The 20540-nt window shown below is 35.7% G+C and overlaps 2 protein-coding genes across 2 annotated transcripts in view; both read left to right on the forward strand.

Moving 5' to 3' along the window:
• Nucleotides 1-31, forward strand: part of LOC141680961 (uncharacterized) — a 1293-nt gene extending 1262 nt beyond the window's left edge. Inside the window, exon 3 of the mRNA XM_074487033.1 lies at nucleotides 8-31. Within this exon, the coding sequence (XP_074343134.1) occupies nucleotides 8-31 (24 nt within the window). The remainder of the gene's footprint in view (nucleotides 1-7) is intronic.
• Nucleotides 32-3480: 3449 nt separating this feature from the next.
• Nucleotides 3481-4298, forward strand: LOC141680962 (putative nucleoredoxin 1-2). The gene is made up of 2 exons (XM_074487034.1): nucleotides 3481-3582; nucleotides 3744-4298. The coding sequence occupies exons 1-2, from the start codon at nucleotides 3481-3483 to the stop codon at nucleotides 4296-4298; spliced, it is 657 nt and encodes a 218-aa protein (XP_074343135.1).
• Nucleotides 4299-20540: the final 16242 nt, after the last annotated feature.

Here is a 20540-nt window from a genome sequence, read left to right on the forward strand (position 1 = left end):
CGCAAAGTTGTCCCACTTATACCACAATTGAAACATTTGAACTTGGATTTGTCCACAGTGTTTTTGTGAGGTTTAGTGGCTCTAGTGTTTTTCTTGAATTTCATCTTTGCAAATCTTCTGGACAGAAATGCAAGATGCTCATCAATACCATCTGAGTCATCTTGGCTGGAGTTGTCTTCATTTTCAGCAACTTGCTCTTTCCCCTTGCTTGATTCCTGACTTCTTATACCATCTTTGGAGTTTGATGTAGATCTCACAGTTTCTTGTCTGCATTTCCTCTCATCTTCAGCTACCAATGCAACTGAACTTCCTTTCTTTCTCCCCTTCTCCAATACCTCATCCTGTTCCAGCTCTAGTTCATAAGTCTTCAAGATTCCATACAATCTTTCAAGAGTGAAGTCCTTATAATCTTGAGAGTTTCTTAAGGAGACAGTCATGGGTTTCCATTCCTTTGGCAAGGATCTTAAAAATTTAAGATTTGAATCCTTCACCTGGTACACTCTTCCATACAGCTTCAGTCCATTCAACAGCTTTTGGAACCTATTGAATGTTTCATTTAAAGATTCATTTTCTTCAAAATGAAAGTATTCATACTGTTGAATGAGAAGCTGCATTTTGTTTTCTTTCACTTGTTCTGTACCTTCACACAGTAGTTGAACTGTGTCCCAAACCTCTTTGGCAGTTGTGCAATTTATCACATTATCAAACATATCCATGTTAAGACCATTAAACAAAATGTTCATAGCCTTCTTATCCTTGTGGACTTCTTCTGTGTCTTCCATTGTCCATTCTGCTCTAGGTTTTGGAATGGATTGACCAACAACAACTGTGGCTGTAGCAACTGTGGCTACTTTGTGGGGAATGTGAGGACCATTCTCAATGCAGTTTACATAACCTTCATCTTGGGAGAGTAGATGAAGGTGCATTTTCACCTTCCAATGGTGATAATTGTCTTTGTCAAGAACTGGGATCTTTACTCCAATATCCTTCTTACTCATCTTTGTTAGATTCCAAGATCTTTAAACTCTTTGTATGTCAAGAGCCTGCTCTGATACCAATTGTTATTCCTAGTGGACTAACAATGAGATTTACAGAAGGGGGGGTTGAATGTAAATCTCAAAACTTTTTCAAGTTTTGAGCAGTTTATGAAAGTTGTGTGTTCAAGAAGAACAAGTGTGTGAATTGCTTTAAGCTAATGCAGACAGATATATATTCAAGCACAAATGTAAAGAACACAACAGACCTTAAAAACTTTTCTGGTGGATTTGTTGTTCCACCAGAGATGGTATATTAGAAAATCTGTGATTAAACAATGTTGATCACAGCTGCATCCTAGTACAAACTAGATGAATTTTCTCTCAATGTTTTTCTAAACAGCTCTGGAAAATCTCACATCTGATTACTAGCTTCTACTTGGTTTATATATTACCAAGTGTACAAGTGAAGAACAATATAAAATACAGTAATAAAATAAGATCTTCACTTGCTTCTTTTCCTGTTCACTCCAGTACTTTGTTGACTATTGCATCTTTGTACCAGAGAAGAACGACTGCTTTTTCTGTTGTTCCTGAAATTCGGCTACCACATTTCAGTTGTCTCTATCAACCCATGTGCCTCTGTCTGTAGGTACAACTACCTCTTGTCAACGGCTAATCATCAGAACATCCGTTGAAACTTTCATCCGTTGATGCACTCATCCGTTGAAGGATGTTATCCGTTGAAGCTTTCATCCGTTGATGCACTCATCCGTTGAAGGATGTTATCCGTTGAAGCTTTCATCCGTTGAAGCTTTAGAGACATCCGTTGAAGCTTAGCTTCTCATCCGTTGAAGGTCTTTAAGTCATCCGTTGATACCACTTCACTTATACAAAATTACAAGGCATGAAGTATTTACAATTGGCCTTCCTATCTGCATATCATCTAGTAGTCAACATGACTCATAGTTTCTCTCAACTTCCAAGAATTACATTTTAAATACAGAGACTGAAATATGCTACAACACTAGACTTATTTCTAAGTAAAGCTACACCATCAACGGATAGCCAAAGTGGTCTTATCCGTTGAGGCTACAGACACTAAATTTCTACTTAAGTATTTTGTTAAACATATCATCAAACTAATGCACATACATTCCTAACACGGGTCTGCAGTGCAGCACCCGCCATAAATTCGTTTTTTGAAATACTTTGGTTATCCTCCCCTGTCTCCATGCTTGTATCATCTTCGAACTCCTGTTTATCCTCTACAGTTTGGTCCAGGCCCAATCTACGCCTTTTAGGGTCCACTATAAATAATTCTGAAGAGTCCAACCCAGTTTTTTTCCCATCTCCTTGATTTTTCAAATTATGCTCATTACCCTCGTTAAGATCAGTACGTTGTGCATTATCTCCTATAATTCCTCCTTTATTGACTCCCACCATATCTCCTTTACCTCCTCCCGCGTTATCAGCTTTTTGAAATGAACCTCCATCTAATCCAATCCCGTTATTCACGCTGGTTTGTTGCATTGTCCCACCAATTACGGAGTTCATCTTTCCAGCGGTTGCTCCAAACTTCTCACCGGAATTAGTTGCCTGAACGGAATTTGGGTTTCTCAACCACCTTGATCCCACTGTATGTGTTTTCCTCCTTGGTTCGGCACGCAGCCATGAGCCATATGCTTTTTGTACATTTCCCCCTGGATTATCGAATAATCTCTCACAGAACTTGTCACCATGCCCGACCATACCACAGATAAAACAGAATGTGGGAATCGCCTCGTACTTAAAGTTAACCCAGCACCAATTTTCCTCCGTCTTCTTAAGCTTCATGCGTCTTTTAATTGGCACATCCAATGGCAGTGTAACTCTAATTCGTAAATAGTCCCTCCATACCCCAGTAAAATTGTTTGAGTCACTTTCAATGAACTTCCCTATGTAATTACCTACATCAGTGGCAACACGTAATGACATGAAACCAGCACTCATATCATGTAACTGGACCCAGATGTCTAGATTGTTGATAGCCATTGTCCTAGGATTGTCACCTTCTTTCAACCTCTCCATGATCAAATGAAATCTACCAAACATCCATGGGCTACCCTCCATTACCCGCTTAATGTCAATCTCATGGTAAAACTGGAATAAGAATTTGTTGCCTTCAAGTTGCTTCACATATAAACCCCTTCCTGGCCTCCATAATGATGCCATTTTGTGCTGCATCGCTTGAAAATCTATAGGAGAGTCAGTGAGAAACCTCCCTACCAGGCACCACCTAGTGTCTATGTCACTCAGATCATCGGTTGTTCCCCCATAATTGATTCCCCCATGTTCCTCATCAATATTGACCAATGCAAACGCTTCCTCCATTTCTTGAATAGATTTATCCCCTCTCGCCATTATGAAAGCTAATAGTTGAAAGCTTTTGGTTACAGAATAATAAGGTTACAAATTATAAACAAAGAACGAGTGGGATACACTCAACAAAAGCCAACCATGTCAGATGACAAGACACCCTTCATGCACATTTAAGGCTACCCTGATGTTATTAGTATTACTAAAAAAACAAAATTCAGCGAAACGCACTGAGAAAATAGAGTGCTTGGTCTCAAATTTACTTTAAATAGTTGAAAAGGAAAATCATCTCTAAACATTTGGGTTATTAACATCTTTGCTGAATATAAACACTACCAACTAAATAATTCAAATAAGGCGAGGCCAATTTATAGTCTCAGTAGCTGATCATATGTCTACTATATTTTGTAGGTTAAAGCTGAGCATTTGGCCGGCAAGGTTCTTGTTTTATATTTCTCGCTGCTGAGTACTGACGATCTTTGGAAGACGGAAAGCGATGTAACACTGTTGGAGGATCAATATAGTGAGTTATATCCTGGAAATGGTTTTGAGATCGTTTTTATTGCTGCCAAAGATGTTGGTCACAAACATGTTCTTCACAGAGACTCTCAAAAACAATTCGAAAAAATGTTTTCTCTTATGCCATGGACTGCAATCCCATTTTCAGACATACCATTCAGTAAAAGCTTGCTCCGAAGAGGTTTCCCTAAATTATCTCGTTATACACATGGCTTGTTAATTGTTGATTCAACAGGCCGGGTTTTGCAATACAATGACCATGCTTATGATACTATTGAACGTTATGGATTCAAAGGGTATCCTTTTAGTGATGAAAGGATATTTAAACTGATATCGGAATATGATGATATAATTGCTAAGACCTCCTTGCACACTCTCTTGGCCTCCCCTCAATGTGATTATGTGATCTCAAACAAAGGGGATAAGGTATATTTTTTTGATCTTTAACAGGTAGCATGATTTTGAAATTGTTGCAACATAATTATCATGCTCTATTATAAACAAAATATTTATGTATATTCTGCACATCATTAGTTTCCTAATATACTTTCCAAATCTCAATGTTTAATTTCTCAACATAATCTCAACTTTACATAATTTGATGTTTATGTCTTCAAATAGTTTGGATATATGTCTTGCAATATAAAATCAGAAACTATCAATATTTTTTTTTGGGATGAACGAAGTAATACACACATAGTCTCATGCATCGAATATTCTCAAATAATTTAGTCGAGATATTCTTTTCATAATTTTCAACTCCATTCAGTTACCTATTCATACTCTTGAATTTAGTCGAGATATTCTTTTCATAATTTTCAACTCCATTCTGGTACCTATTCATACTCTTGAAAATAAGGTGGTAGCCTTATTTTTTTCCGATGACAACTTTTTTGAAAAAAACGAGTCACAATTAACTCCCTCATCTTCTCAAACCTTGCAGTCGACAGATCCTTGGTTAGTATATCAGCCCTTTGCTCTCCTGTTCCAATATACCTTACAATGATCTTCCCGATTTCCACACACTCTCTAATGAAATGAAAACGCAAATCGATATGCTTGCTTCGCCCATGGAATACCGGGTTTTTGCTAAGTTTATCGCTGGACGATTGTCGATGTAAATCACCACTGGTCCAATGTTAACATCCATGATCATGCTGAGTAAATTCTTGAGCCAAACACCTTGACATGTTGTAGCCGTTGCAGCCATGAATTCTGCTTCGCAGGAGGACAATGCAATGCATCGTTGCTTCTAAGACACCCACGTGATCAGGCTTTCACTCAAGTAAAAGGCCATACCACTTGTGCTTTTACGATCATCCACGTTCCCTCCCGAATCACTGTCTGTATAACCAGTCAACAAGTGATTTCCAGAATTTTCTGAATAGGACAAACCGAACTCCAAAGTACCTGCAACATAACGTAAAATTCGCTTGACTGCACTTAAGTGTTGCTCAGTCGGTCTCTCCATGAAATGGCTCACCATACCCACCGCGTATGATATATCTGACCTTGTATGCACAAGGTACCTGAGTCCTCCAACCAGACTTTTATAGATGGTAGAATCAACAGCTTTTCCAGTAACATCTTTGCTCAACTGAATTTTAGGTTCCATGGGGTATTTTGTTGGTTTACACCCCAACATTTCTGCTTTTCAAGTAGCTTCTTCGCGTAGCCTGTCTGCCTTAATTCAATACTGCCTCGTTGTTGTTCTACCTCAATGCCAAGATAGTAGGCTAGTTTTCCCAGATCACTCATATCGAATTCACTCCTCATTTGATCCTTAAATTTCTTCACATTTCCATGGCTTGATCCTGTTATCAAAAGATCGTCTACGTAGAAACCAACAATTAGAAATTCATTTCCTTCTCGCCTAGTGTAGACAGCATGTTCATAGGGACATTTTTCAAAACCCAAATTTTCAAGACATCGTCTTATTCTTGCATACCACGCACGAGGGGCTTGTTTAAGCCCCTACAATGTCTTCAACAATTTGTAGACCTTCCTTTCTTGGCCCTTCTTCTCGTAACCCTCTGGCTGTAAAATATATACTTCCTCTTGGATTTCACCATTTAGAAATGCGGTTTTTACGTCCATGTGGTGGACTTCCCATCCGTGTTTTGCTGATAATTCCAGAATTAACCGCACCGTTTCCATTCTCGTATTATTGATTATATTGATGATCTATGTTTTACCATGCATGTAGTTAACATTAACTTTTATTCAGTTCCCGACTCTCATGAAAATATTTGGAGAAGAAATCGAAAAAAGATATAATATAAATGTTCCTTGAAATTAAGATAATAATATGGAGAAGAGATGATGATTATTATCCTGTGTGGGATTATATACTGATCTCGTGGCTAAAAAATTTGATCTGGACTTGATTATACTCCCTATCACGTTAGTTTATTCAAAATATACAATTCCTCCATTAAATTCTTCAATGACGATGTGACCTTTCTTTTAATAATTGTGAACAATCTATTAAGCCTAAAAATTAAATTTATTTAACAAGATGTAAAGTAATATGATACAAGTCAACCTTATTAATCAAAAGATATTTAAAATCTAATGTAATATAAACAAGTTAATTTGGTGCAAATGTGCACGAATAAAATTAACACTCAAAGATCCTCATAAAATAGGTTTTCGATCTCATCCCCATGATGGATATCCCAATCAACGATTGAAAACTTCTTAATATCCAACTCCGACTGAAAAATTAATTAAACATATAGTTAAAGTATAACACGCAAGAATTATGGAATTATGTTTATTTCACATATTTTGTCCAACAATTATGTGTTAGAACTCCAACATTATTTAAAAGAAAAAAAGTCTGTCAATCAATTTTCTTCTACATGATGATCCAGAGGTCTAAAGACTGTAAATCAATTCGCGCTTAGCAACTTCCTCAACAACAGGAAATTTACGATTACACTCATTTATAATTTAAACAATCATTATTTTAAGTTTATCATTTTTCCAAATAAAAGATTACATATGTAATATATATTATATTTATATGTAAATGCAACGGTAATATTATAAAATTTTATTTTTCAATGTACCATCGCAAGATGTAATTTTCTCTTGTGAAACACTCTAAATTCTGTCAAAAATTATTTTAACGTTATTTTGTACTCCAATCAGATGTGTTATTGCAACACGTTACTTGTTGGACAAAAGAGTGAGTCACTCTCTCAGTCAATTTTTATTTTTAAGTGAATATAGTTTCAATGTCTTAACATTTAACTATATGTTTAATTAATTATATATGTTTAATTACTTTTGTAGCCGAAGTTGGGAATGAAGAAGATCCTGATTTTTTTGACTGGGATGTACATCATGGGAATGAGACCCAAAAGATATTTTTTGAGGATCCGCGAGTTTTAGTTGTTTCTGTGCACATGTGCACCAAAATTACCTCTTTATATTATAATTAATTTTGAATAACTTGTTTACATGTACAAGACAAAGTCAGAATTCATGTTCTTGAAAATTTAAATTAGGACTGTAGGGAAACAAGACAAAGTATGAATCAAGTGAATCAAGTTTCTCAATTAGATGTCCAAATCGGACTTTCGATTTAATAGGTTTGGTAATTATAACTGTTCAATTTTGAGGAGAAAGGGAACTAGAATCTAGCCATACTCTATACTAAATATACAAAGTCTACCGTATAACTAACCTCCTCCATATGAGTATATAATCCAATTGAGAAATGTATGTGAACCATTATTTTTGATGCTACTAAATGTTAGGGAGATATGGTCCATAATATATTTTAACACTGATAATTACCTTGTTCAAGTATCATCTCGAAATTTACATCATTTTAGTGAAATTCACTTATTAAGCAAGTTTGCTTATTAAAAGAGAATTCGATCTTAGTTTAGGGACATTTGGCATTTATAAAATAATCTTTAGTTATTGAAAATCATACACATATGTCGAATTCATTTGCTGAGACCTTTTTAAGTTATATCGTTGGTTGTATTGATTACCTTTTTGGGTATGTAAACTAACACTATGCACAATAATGAGACAGTTATATAATCAAGATTAACAAGAACATGCAATAAACCAATTAACGAAATAAAACACGAAGGCAGAAACAATAATATATGGTCAGTAACTGAATTGACAAAGAGAGGATATAACACTTATTTCTAACAGAAGTTTTATCAAATCTGAAAAAACTATGAACATCTGAGGCGCCTAGCCTTCGAGAAGTCTAGACTGTTCTTGAAGAGATTATTGTCCCACTTACGTTGTGTTGGGTTGCAGTAAAATCACTTCCAGGATGCAATAGCACAAAAAATTCATCCATAAATACATAAAGCTCAACAGCGACCTAAGCTCATTCGCCCAGAAAACCTATGCTTATCTGTATATTATGGAGGAGAGAAAGAGAGAGAGATTGCAACTAGGTTTTTCAAGTATGTTATTGCAATATCTTACTATTCCAAACATTTTGTTCAGTATGTAATACAATACAAAACGTAACTGAATATATATTATATTAATTAAAATAAATATCCCGAATTAAATTGCATTTAATGAAATATTTCCTGAAACGTAACAGTTAGTATCAGGATTTAACAAATCTTGATACAACCAACCCATCAGTATTTGCACTCAGCAAATTTTGATCCAGTCATCAAGATTTATATGCTTCAGCAAATCCTGACCAGGGGTGTCAGGATCAGTCTCAACAAATCCATCAACGGATGTCTCAACAAATCCATCAACGGATAATGGATGTCTCAACAAATCCATCAACAGATAATGCATAACTAATCCTTACTGTTATACAGATTCAATATTCATATTAAAACAATATAATAAGTCAGTAATATTTTATTTAAACATTAAGTAAAATTCCTCACCCAGGTCGCCTCGCGTACGCGAGATATTCGCCCAAATCGCCCTTCGACCCGACCCGTGCTGTGCCAAGGAGAGGCGGCGGCCGCGCATGTGCGCACGTGAGGCACACAGTAACACCATGTACACCCACATGCCTTAGAAGTTGGTATACTACTCTTGCACATGGTACTATATAAAGTACTACACCCCTCTTTACTTTATCAGTATGGGACAAAACCCACAAACCCATTTCAAGCTACTAACTTCAACTCAATTTCTTTATGAATTATACTAAGAAAATGACTTAGATCCAAACATGAAAGTTTAAGTCCTCATTACAAGGAACAACCTCCAACAATTAGTTTTAGGAAATTTCATCAAGAACATGTCTAAAACATGCCTCAAACTTTTCATTTTCTAACAATCCCCCACAAATCCATACAGAAATGCATATCAGATTTTATCATGACTTGCTTTTCAGAGTCGGTACCCTCTTGGGTTTGAACCCTCCTAAGTCCCCTACTTCAATGGCTACCGGATATAGATGAAATGTTTCACCTTGAATCTATATCCTTGTGTGTAACCACACTCAATAGACGACGACAAGTCAAAAGGCTATGGTACAGATCTACGACTTTGAGACGGTATGGTCTTGTCTCGATCCTGTTCGTCGAATGCTTCAAGGAATAACCATTTCCTCTAATTGTGACCTCACAATTGCATTCGCTTAGCTGGGCATCTCCATAGACGTACCGCCAACATCTCGTCTTATGACTTGACCACATTCAGAGTGTATGAATCCTGACACAATATTTGGTCCATCAGTATTTATCAAGTCCTGATCCAGAAACTGTTTCCATCAGAGTTTATAAAAACTTTTGCTAACAAAAAGTTCAAGTACCTCTTTAAGGTTTACAGGGGATAAACTCAAATACATAAGTATCTAAATGTATATGCTAGAGGTACTACCAATTCGTCCTTATAACTTGTTATTACCACACTGAATACACTTCGAGGGATCTCTTCTCAGGTGTATTGGCTTCCCGCCGTTGATGAATTACGATGGGTTACCAGTCTCATCCCCAACCTCGATTTAAGGAGTACAACATGCTCAAGCCCCTTAGTCATCGGATCAGCTATATTATCTTGAGTTCTTATGAACTCTATAACAATAATCCTATCAGACACAAGACCCCTTATAGACTTCAGTCTAACTTGGATGTGTCTCTTTTTCTTATCATTATATTTAACACTTCTGATCATTTAGATAGTTGTACGGCTATCACAATGAATAAAAATGGAAGGAAGTGACTTGCTTATTACAGGTAACATTAACATGAGTCCATGTAACCATTCAGTCTCCGTCCCCGTGGCATCAAGTGCACACAACTCAGTCTCAAAAGTAGAGCGAGTAATCAAAGTCTGTCTAGAAGACTTCCAGGACACTGCTCCACCCGTAAGGGTAAACACATATCCAGTCACTCCATTGGAACCGAATTTCTTATCTATCCAACTTGTATCACTGTACCCTTCGAGTACCCCCAGAAATCTTCGGTAATGCAAGCCAAGGAAAATAGTTCCCTTGAGATATCTAAGAACTCTATCCAGTGCCTCCTAATGAGTCTTGTTTGGAAAGCTTGTATGTCTAGCTAACTTAGACATAGAATAAGAAATATCTGGCCTAGTCACATTAGCAAGATATTGCAAACTCCTAATAATCCGACAATACCTTAACTAAGACACATGAACTCCTAAAATATTCTTGACTATGGAAACTTTTGAATCATAAGGTGTACTAGTGATTCTTCAATTTGAATAACCGTACTTCTCAAGTATAGATTTATCTATATAATGAGACTGTGACAATGTTATTCCATCAGTTGACTGAGTCAACTTCATCCCAAAAATCACACTAGCCTCACCCATATTCTTCATTTTAAAGTGCCTCTTCAAGAAACTCTTTATCTCGTTAATAATCTCAATATGGTTCCAAACAATAAAATATCATCTAGATACAAGCACACAGTCACACAATCATTACCTCTAACCTTATAGTAGACACACTTGTTACTTTCATTAACTAAAAACTCGAAGTCTAAAACAGTTTCATCAAATTTTTTATGCCACTCTATAGGTGCTTATTTAAGACCATAGATGGACTTGACTAGTCTACATACTTTACTCTCATTACCAGAGGCAATAAATCCCTCAGGCTGATCCATATAAATCTCTTCTTCAAGGTCACCATGAAGAAAAACTATCGTTACATCCATTTGATGGATGATAAGACCATGTACGGAAGCCAATGCAATAAGCATTCTGATTTTTGTCATTCGGGCAACAAGAGAGTATGTATCAAAATAGTCAATGTTTTCCCTTTACCTAAAGCCCTTATCAACTAGCCTAGCCTTATACTTATCTATTGAGCAGTCGAATTTTAGCTTCCTTTTGAAGATCCTTTTACATCCAATAGTAGAACACCCAAGAGGGAGATCAACTAACTCCCATGTTCCGTTAGAAACAATTGGGTCAATTTCACTCTTTACAACGCCTTTCGAATGACTTGACTTCGAAGAATCCATGACTTGACGGAAAGTTAAAGGCTCGTCCTCGACGTTGTAAGTGATAAAATACTTCCAAAGTCCTTGACTACCTTTGCCCGCTTACTCTTTCTAGGTTCCTCTACTTCATTAGGAGTAGAGCTACTACCAGGATCCGCCCCATATTTTTCATCTTTTCCACATGATCATGAATAGACCTCGATATGTGAGTGGGATCATCCTCATAATTACCTAAAGGTATACCAGTCTTCATAGGGAACACTTCCTTAAAGAAAGTTACATCACGAAACTCAACTATCGTATTCGCCATAATACCATCTATGTCAGATTTTCATACTAAAAATCTCATAGCAGTAGTGGTTTCTAGATAGCCCAGAAAGATACAATAAACAGTTTTCGGACCTAATATCTTTCTCTTGTGTTCAGGGAAAAGCACCTTAGCAAGACACCCCCACACACGAAGATAACTCAAACTTGTCTTACACTTTCTCCATAATTTATATGGTGTCTTCTCCATATGTGTCAGAGGGACTCTATTCAGAATATGGATAACCGTATTCAGAGCCTCTCCCCACATGTACTTAGGCAACCTAGAATTAATCAGCAAACTATAATCATGTTTTTAAAAGTTCTTCTCTTTCGCTCTGCCACCCCATTAAACTCAAGTGTGTATATTGGAGTAATCTCATGAACTATACCATTGCTTGCGAAAAATTCATTAAACAAGATACTCGTATACTCACCACCTTTATCAGACCTCAAACGTTTAAGCACTTTGGCAGTTTGTGTTTCAGCTTCATTTTTATACATAATGAATTTATCTAGTGTTTCATCCTTATGTTTAAGCAAATAAACATAGCAATATCTACTACAATCATCTATAAAAGTAATGAAATATCTATAATGATCCTTAGTCAACACACCACCAAATTCACATATGTCCGAGTGTACTAAATCTAACAAGTCTGAATCCCTTACAACATTTTGAAAATATTTCCTTGTATGTTCAAATTATTGACTTAGGAGATGCCACATAGTATGTAATCGTAATCTCTAATGTAATAATAAGATATTATAAAAAGATATAAAACAGTATGTAATTGTAATCTCTAATGTAATAATAAGACATAATAAAAAGAAAGATAATTTCAAATTATATATTACATTTAAAATAATCCAATTAAAGACTTAATAGAAGTGATGTTAACATAATATAAATAAATTAGCCATGCATGGAAGATCAATTTGTAGTTTTGCATTGTATGTTTAATAGCTTTTCATCATAGAAAGTTAATTATTTTTAAATAAGGATATGGGTGTATAAATTCATCATTATATCAAAGTCTGTACCTAGAATTTCAAAACCCTGGAGCTCAATCTACCAAAATGTGATATTTCAGTGCTTGAGTTATCTACCATGGTCCGAGCTTAGGGTGAAAATGAAAGAAATTTCAAGAAACAACTTCAAATCCACCCTACCAACACAGACGTGGACGCCGTAGTAGACAGCTACGTTACTCTGAATCGGCTAGAAGTGTCTGACATGGACACGTGTCCAAGTATCGGTCTCGACAAAATTTTGAAAAATATACATATTTTTGGATTAAAATAAGTGTCTGAGTCTGAGTGTCTATGTTCAAGTGTCAAGTGTCCGACACGGATACTCGAAGGTAAAATGAAGAGTCCGAGTAACATAGGTAGACATAATCTTCTTGAGCTTATGCTCATTATTTTTTTCTCGGTAGTCTCTCTCCTAGGAGCTTACTTAGAGAATATATAGTAGCGTATATCGTGTATTCATATGCTATTTATGAAATCTATCCTAAATCCTGACCTTAATAAATCTAATATACGCGCGCTCTATACAATGGCTTGACTTTTGCATACATAGTGAGTAAACTAAAATTTTTAACCTTTTAAACTAATTTTTTTTACTTTAATTTAAGGTTAGCCACATAAAATTCAAATTTGCAGGTAGTTATGAGCCAATTAGTAATTGCTTTATTTTTGTTAAGGGTTTATTTCAGACGAGGGTATGGAAGGTAGATAATTCTCATAAATCAGCAAGAGAGGTGTAAAAGGGAGAGAGATACAAAAGTGTATTGCTTTTATATATCATATGTATAGTGAACATAAACTTATTGACTACATTCTATACTAGTCTATACCACTACAGACCTAGAGTTGAATTAGATGTCAGAATCGAAACTTATGACAAGTTGCCAACCAACTGAACGGCAGGGGCGGATCTAGTAAGGGGTATCGGGGGACACGTGCCCCCCTAAAATCAAAATTTATATTTTTTCACTATTAATTTTTTGAAATATATTAAAGTGCCTCCATAAAATTCAAAATCATAAAAAGGTTTTTTTCAAAATTTGCTTGGTGTCCCCCTAAAAATATATTTCTGGATCTGCCCTGCTACACGGTGCATACAAGCATTCTACAAGATGATAGTTAACAAGAACGTGTATAAAGTAAATGGAGAAAATGATAATTGGAAAAATTAAAATGAAAACAGAGAAACAAAATCGGATAACAGAAGTTCATAAGCTTCTAGCATAAACAGGTGTACAGTAATTATAACAAAATGATTATGGTTGATGAGGACGCTGCTTTGGTTGGCAATGATGGCGAGAGTAGTGCTCTTGAAGCTGTAAAGAGGGCCGAGAATATTGTTGGATATCAAAAATGCCTCGATTTTGTAGGCAACAACAATTTCCTGTATATGCATAGACACAACTTCGAAACCTTCATTGCATCTGAAGTTGCGAGATTGAAGATTTGTTTGTCACCTTATAGTAGGAAACAATGATAGAATAATGAAACTATCCTAATGTTTTTGAATTTTGAATTATAAGTTGGAATGGTATAATCTGTGACTAATTTATTTTTTGTTGATATATATGATTATGCTATTGTCAATCCTCATACGTAAATGCAACGGTAATATTATAAAGTTTTATTTTTCAATGTGCCATCGCAAGGAAGAAGCTAAAAAGCTAAAGGCTGACAAAAGAGCACAAACAAAGCTTGAGAAACAGCTAAAGTCAAGTCAAGCTGAAGGAAAGAAAGAAATTGAAGACAACAGTGAAGATGTAGGTATGGGGGACATGTTTAGTGATGATATGGAAGAAAGAAGTAAGGGAAGAGAGGAATGGCAGAAAGGGAACAGAAAGAAGGCCAATGCAAAAAGAAAGATGGTAGATGAGACTGAAGAAATCCAATCAAAATCCAAACCACTACCTTCTAAATCCTGAACCCATTGTGCCTAACCCTTTCATAAATATCCATGGTGAAACAATCACTCCTAAAGAGGAACCAATTGATTGGGACACCATCAAATTGCCCACCTTCATAACCACTTATCCACCATCAAAGAAACAGAAAAGAAAAATCAAATCAACACCTCCTCCAACCTCAATCAAATTCACTCAGAAACCTAAGCCTAAGCCACAAGCCTCAAAGGATGATTATGTTCACATTTGTGACATAAAGGAACATACAGACATTCAACTCTATCTGGATGAGCTGGAGGAAGTAAGGGGGATAGATGCCTACAGACAGCTACCAGAAAGACTGGTGTTCAAATACAAAGGTAGTGCGGAAACAAAGGATGATGGCGGCTCTGGTTAATAAGATGAACCAGATTGATCTAATTAAGAATACAACCTACTTTCAAGTTTCTGAAAAATTTAGCGTCTATTTCAGTGAAGGTTCGGCAAAAGCTGCATATGCTGCAGCCGAATCTGTCACTAATGTTAGTGAATCCCTAATATGCAATATCTTATATGATGGAAATGATATTGTTATACTCCCCCTGCCCATACTCTTTGACTTATTTAAATTTTAACGGTTAAATTGAGCGGATTTTTTACCACAAATTAACTATATATTACGGTTAAGAACCTTCATTAAAATTACACCGTCAGCAAAATAAATTTTTACGTACTCTATGGTGTATCTTTTAGATTTTTAAAATTAATTACATGTAATTTGTAGTCAAAGTTAAGTCAATTTGAGAACGCTAAAAGTCAAACAAACCAAAAATTATGGGACGAAGGGAGTATATTCAGTAATGTGTTATAGTGTTTAGCCTTTGTATACGTCACTTGAACTTGTGAACTAGTAAATATTTCGTTACTCGCTCAGAATGCGATCATAAATAAATTAACTACTTGCTTAAATTTAGTTAGGAAAACCAACAAGCTAAAAAATTTACCTTATAAGAAAAACATGGGAGGGAGGATATTTGCTCTTTGCTTGTTGGGGGCCTCGTGCTCTATACTAAGAAAATAATGAAGATCGGAAGGGGTGAGATAGGTGATGTAGACAAAGAGGAGGTCATCTATGTCACTGCGGATAAGAAATTAGGCTACGTCCAAGAGTTTGTTTTGGTTGAGAATACATATGGAAGGATGATTTATAGTGTATGAAAAAGATAAAAAAGATAAGGATATGATATAACTTAGGTTAAAGTGGGCCGTGGAGAAATGATGATGATTTATTGGAGATAGGCGGAGATTGGAGAAGCATGTCATGTAGTGGAGAAACAAGGGTTAGGGAACCATCATTCTTGGCTTCTTTAAACTAGGAAGGTCTACAAATTTACTTAAATAATCATATGTTTGTCTTGTAATTTCTTCGGCTAAACATGAACCATAAAAGTGTTATTGTAAATCTTTGTTTTCTCAGGTTGCTGAGAAAGTTACAGAGCGCGAGTTGAACTCTGCCTTCGCCATTGTTAGTGTTAGGAATATGTGTATTAGGTTGATGATAAGTTAAACAAAACACTTAAGTAGAAATCTAGTGTTTGTAGCCTCAACGGATAAGACCATCTTGGCTATCCGTTGAAGGAGTAGCTTTACTTAGAAATAAGTTTAGTATTGTAGCACATTTCATTCTCTGGATTCAAGTTTTAAGTCTTAGATATTGTGGGAAATTATCAGTCATATTGACTACTAGTGGATATGCAAATAGGAGGGCTAAGTGTAAATATTTCATACCTTGTAATTTTGTATAAGTGAATAAGTATCAACTGATATTGAAGACCTTCAACGGATAAGAAACAAAGCTTCAACGGATGTCTCTAAACCTTCAACGGATAATATCCATCAACGGATAAGTGCTTCAACGGATAAGACTTCAACTGCTAATGCATTAACGGATAAAGCTTCAACGGATAAAGCCTCAACGTATAAGGCATCAACGGATGAAAGCTTCAACGGATGCTTAGTTCAATAGCAGTTGATAGTGACAATTCATAAGCTGACAGAGGCACATGGGTTGACAGAGATAAACTGGAATGTGGCAGCCTCTAGGAGGAATCAAGAAAATGTAGCATTTCCATTCTGGTGTAAACAAGGGAGTATTCAAAGATTTACAGCCATACCTAAATTGCATTGGATAGAGAAATGAAGAAGAAACATGTGAAGAACCTTTTAATTGTAATTTACAGTTTTGTTTTCACTTGTAAACTTGGTGATATATAAATCAAGTAGCAGCTAGTAATTAGATGTGAATTTTCCAGAGCTGTTTAGAAAGATCCAGAGAGAAAATCATTTAGTTTATACTAGGAAGTAGCTGTGATTTAATTCTTTGAATCACAGATTTTCTGAAATAACACATCTCTGGTGGAACAACAAATCCACCAGAAAAGTTTTTAAGTTCTTTGTGTTCTTTACATTTGTGTTTGAATATATATATCTGTCTGTATTAGCTTCAAGCAATTCACACACATTTGCTCACTAAAACACTTAGCCTTAGAAACTGCTCAAAACTTGAAAAAGTTTTGAGATTTACATTCAACCCCCCTTCTGTAAATCTCATTGTTAGTTCACTGGGAATAACAGTTAGACCTCCGGTTCATCATGCAGAGGAAGATTGGTCCCAAGGATTGTGTCTATTCAACAATGTTGCAATTGCAACACGTTACTTGTTGGACAAAAGAGTGAGTCACTCTCTCAGTCAATTTTTATTTTTTAAGTGAATATAGTTTCAATGTCTTACCATTTAACTATATGTTTAATTAATTATATATATTTAATTACTTTTGTAGCCGATTTGGGAATCAAGAAGATCCTGATTTTTTTGACTGAGATTTCCATCAAGGGAATGAGACCCAAAAGATATTTTTTTAGGGTCCGCGAGTTTTAGTTTTTTCAGTGCACATGTGCACCAGAATTACCTCTTTATATTATAATTGAATTTGAATAACTTGTTTAAATGTACAAGACAAAGTCATAATTTATGTTCTTGAAAATTTAAATTACAATTGTAGGGGAACAAGACAAAGTCTGAATCAAATGAATCAAGTTCCTCAATTAGATGTCCAAATCGGACATTCTATTTAATAGGTTTGGTAATTATAATTGTTCAATTTTGAGAAATGAGAAAGGGAACTAGAATCTAGCCATACTTTATACTAAATATACAAAGTCTACCATATAACTGACCTCCTACATATGAGTAAATAATCCAATTGAGAAATGTATGTGAACCATTGTTTTTGATGCTACTAATGTTAGGGAGATATGGTCCATAATACATTTTAGCACTGATAATTACCTTGTTCAAGTTATCATCTCGAAATTTACATCGTTTTAATGAAATTCACATATTAAGCAAGTTTGCTTATTAAAAGAAGATTCGATCTTAGTTTAGGGACATATGGCATTTATGAAATAATCTTTAGTTATTAATGAAAATCAAACACATATTTCAAATTCATTTGCTGAGATCTTTTTAAATTATATCGGTGGTTGTATTGTTTACCTTGTTGGGTACGTTAACTAACACTACGCACAATAATGTGACAGTTATATAATCAAGATTAACAAGAACATGCAATAAACCAATTAACGAAACAAAACACGAAGGTAGAAACAATAATATACAGTCAATAACTGATTTGACAAAGAGAGGATAGAACACTTAGCTCTAACAGAAGCTTTATCAAATCTGAAAAAACTATGAACAGCTTAGGCGCCTAACCTTCAAGAAGTCTAGACTGTTCTTCAAGAGATTATTGCCCCACTTACGTTGTGTTTGGTTGCAGCAATATCACTTCCAGGATATAATAGCATAGAAAAATTCGTCCACAAATACATAAAGATCAACATCGACCTAAGCTCATTCACCCAAAAAACCTATGTTTATCTGTATATTATGGATGAGAGAAAGAGAGAGAGATATCAGCTAGGGTTTCTCACGTATGTTATTGCAACGTCTAACTATTCCAAACGTTTTGTTCATTATATAATACAATACAAAATGTAACTGAATATATATTATATTAATTAAAATAAATATCCCGAATTAAATTACATTTAATGAAATATTTCTAGAAACATAACAGTTAGTATCAGGATTTAACAAATCCTGATACAACCAACCCATCAGTATTTGCACTCAGCAAATCCTGATCCAGCCATCAAGATTTATATGCTTCAACAAATCCTGACCAGGGGCGTCAGGATTAGTCTCAGCAAATCCATTAACGTATATCTCAGCAAATCCATCAACGGATAATGCATAACTAATACTTACTGTTATACATATTCAATATTCATATTAAAATAATATAATAAGTCGGTAATATTTTAATTAAACATTAAGTAAAATTCCTCGCCCAGTTCGCCTCGCGTACGCGAGACATTCGCCCAAATCGCCCTTTGACCCGACCTGACCCGTGCCGTGGCGAGACGAGGCGGCGGCGGCGTGCGCGCGCTAGGCACACAATAACATCATGCACACCCACATGCCTTATCAGTTGGTATACTACTCTTGTACATGATACTATATAAAGTACTACACCCCTCTTTACTTAATCAATATGGGACAAAACCCACAAACCCATTTCAAGCTACTAACTTCAACTCAATTTCTTTATGGATTACACTAAGAAAATGACTTAGATCCAAACATGAAAGTTTAAATCCTCATTACAAGGAACAACCTCCAACAATTAGTTTTAGGAAATTTCATCAAGAACATGTTTAAAACATGCCTCAAACTTTTCATTTTCTACCAATCCCCCACAAATCCATACAGAAATGCATATCAGATTTTATCATGACTTGCTTTTCAGAGTCGGTACTGTCCCGGGTTTGAACCCTCCTAAGTCCCCTACTTCGATGGCTACCGGATATAGATGAAATGTTTCACCTTTAATCTCTATCCTTGAGTGTAACCAGACTCAACACTCAATAGACGATGACAAGTCAAAAGGCTATGGTGCAGATCTACGGCTTTGAGACGTTATGGTCTTGTCTCGATCCTGTTCGTCGAATGCTTCAAGGAATAACCCTTTCCTCTAATTGCGACCTCACAATTGCATTCTCTTAGCTGGACATCTCCAAAGATGTACTGCCAACATTTCGTCTTATGACTTGACCACATTCAGAGTGTATGAATCCTAACACAGTATTTGCTCCATCAGTATTTATCAAGTCCTGATCCAAAAACTGTTTCCATCAGAGTTTATAAAAACTTTTGCTAACTAACAGTTCAACTGTTCAAGTACCTCTTTAAGGTTTACATGGGATTGACTCAAATACATAGGTATCTAAATGTATATGGTAGAGGTACTACCAATTCGTCCTTACAACTTGTTATTACCACACTTAATACACTTCGAGGGATCTCTTCTCAGGTGTATTTGGTTCCCGCTGTCTATGTCACCTCTGCATGCTATGCCTGTTATATCTCATCAAAATCCCCATGCACATTTTGCAAACATGCCATATATTAATAATCCTTATTTTACTGCATTTAGTATGCCTCAAATGCCATACAATATGCATATGTGGAATAATATGTTTGCACAATCAATGCCTTATCAAATTCAATCAAATGTGCTAAATGATTCTGTGACTAACCCTACACTTCAACCTACTACATCTGAGACCAAGGTTGATCCAAAGTTACCTAAGTCAAAAGATGCAGGAGGAATGAAGTCTAGGAAAAAGGCTAACAAGGCTGGACCCAAGGAAACTTGGGTACCAAAATCAACTTGATTGATTTTGTTGTGTACAGGGAAAAAGAAGGAATCTATGGTACTTGAATAGTGGCTGTTCAAGACACATGACGGGAGATTTCACCCTGCTCACAGAGTTTAAGGAGAGAGTTGGCCCTAGCATAACCTTTGGAGATGACAACAAAGGATTCACTATGGGATATGACTTAATTTCAAAAGAAAATGTCATCATTGATGAAGTTGCATTGGTTGATGGTCTCAAACACAATTTATTGAGCA

Source organism: Apium graveolens, chromosome 8, assembly GCF_009905375.1.
Source record: "Apium graveolens cultivar Ventura chromosome 8, ASM990537v1, whole genome shotgun sequence".
Lineage (NCBI taxonomy): Eukaryota > Viridiplantae > Streptophyta > Magnoliopsida > Apiales > Apiaceae > Apium > Apium graveolens.

Excerpts from the sequence above, each read along its gene's own strand:
- LOC141680962 (XM_074487034.1), top strand. The coding sequence starts at position 3,481 with ATGACAAGACACCCTTCATGCACATTTAAGGCTACCCTGATGTTATTA. Across the intron at positions 3,583-3,743 it reads CTGAGAAAATAGAGTGCTTG|GTTAAAGCTGAGCATTTGGC; the intron begins GTCTCAAATTTA and ends TATATTTTGTAG.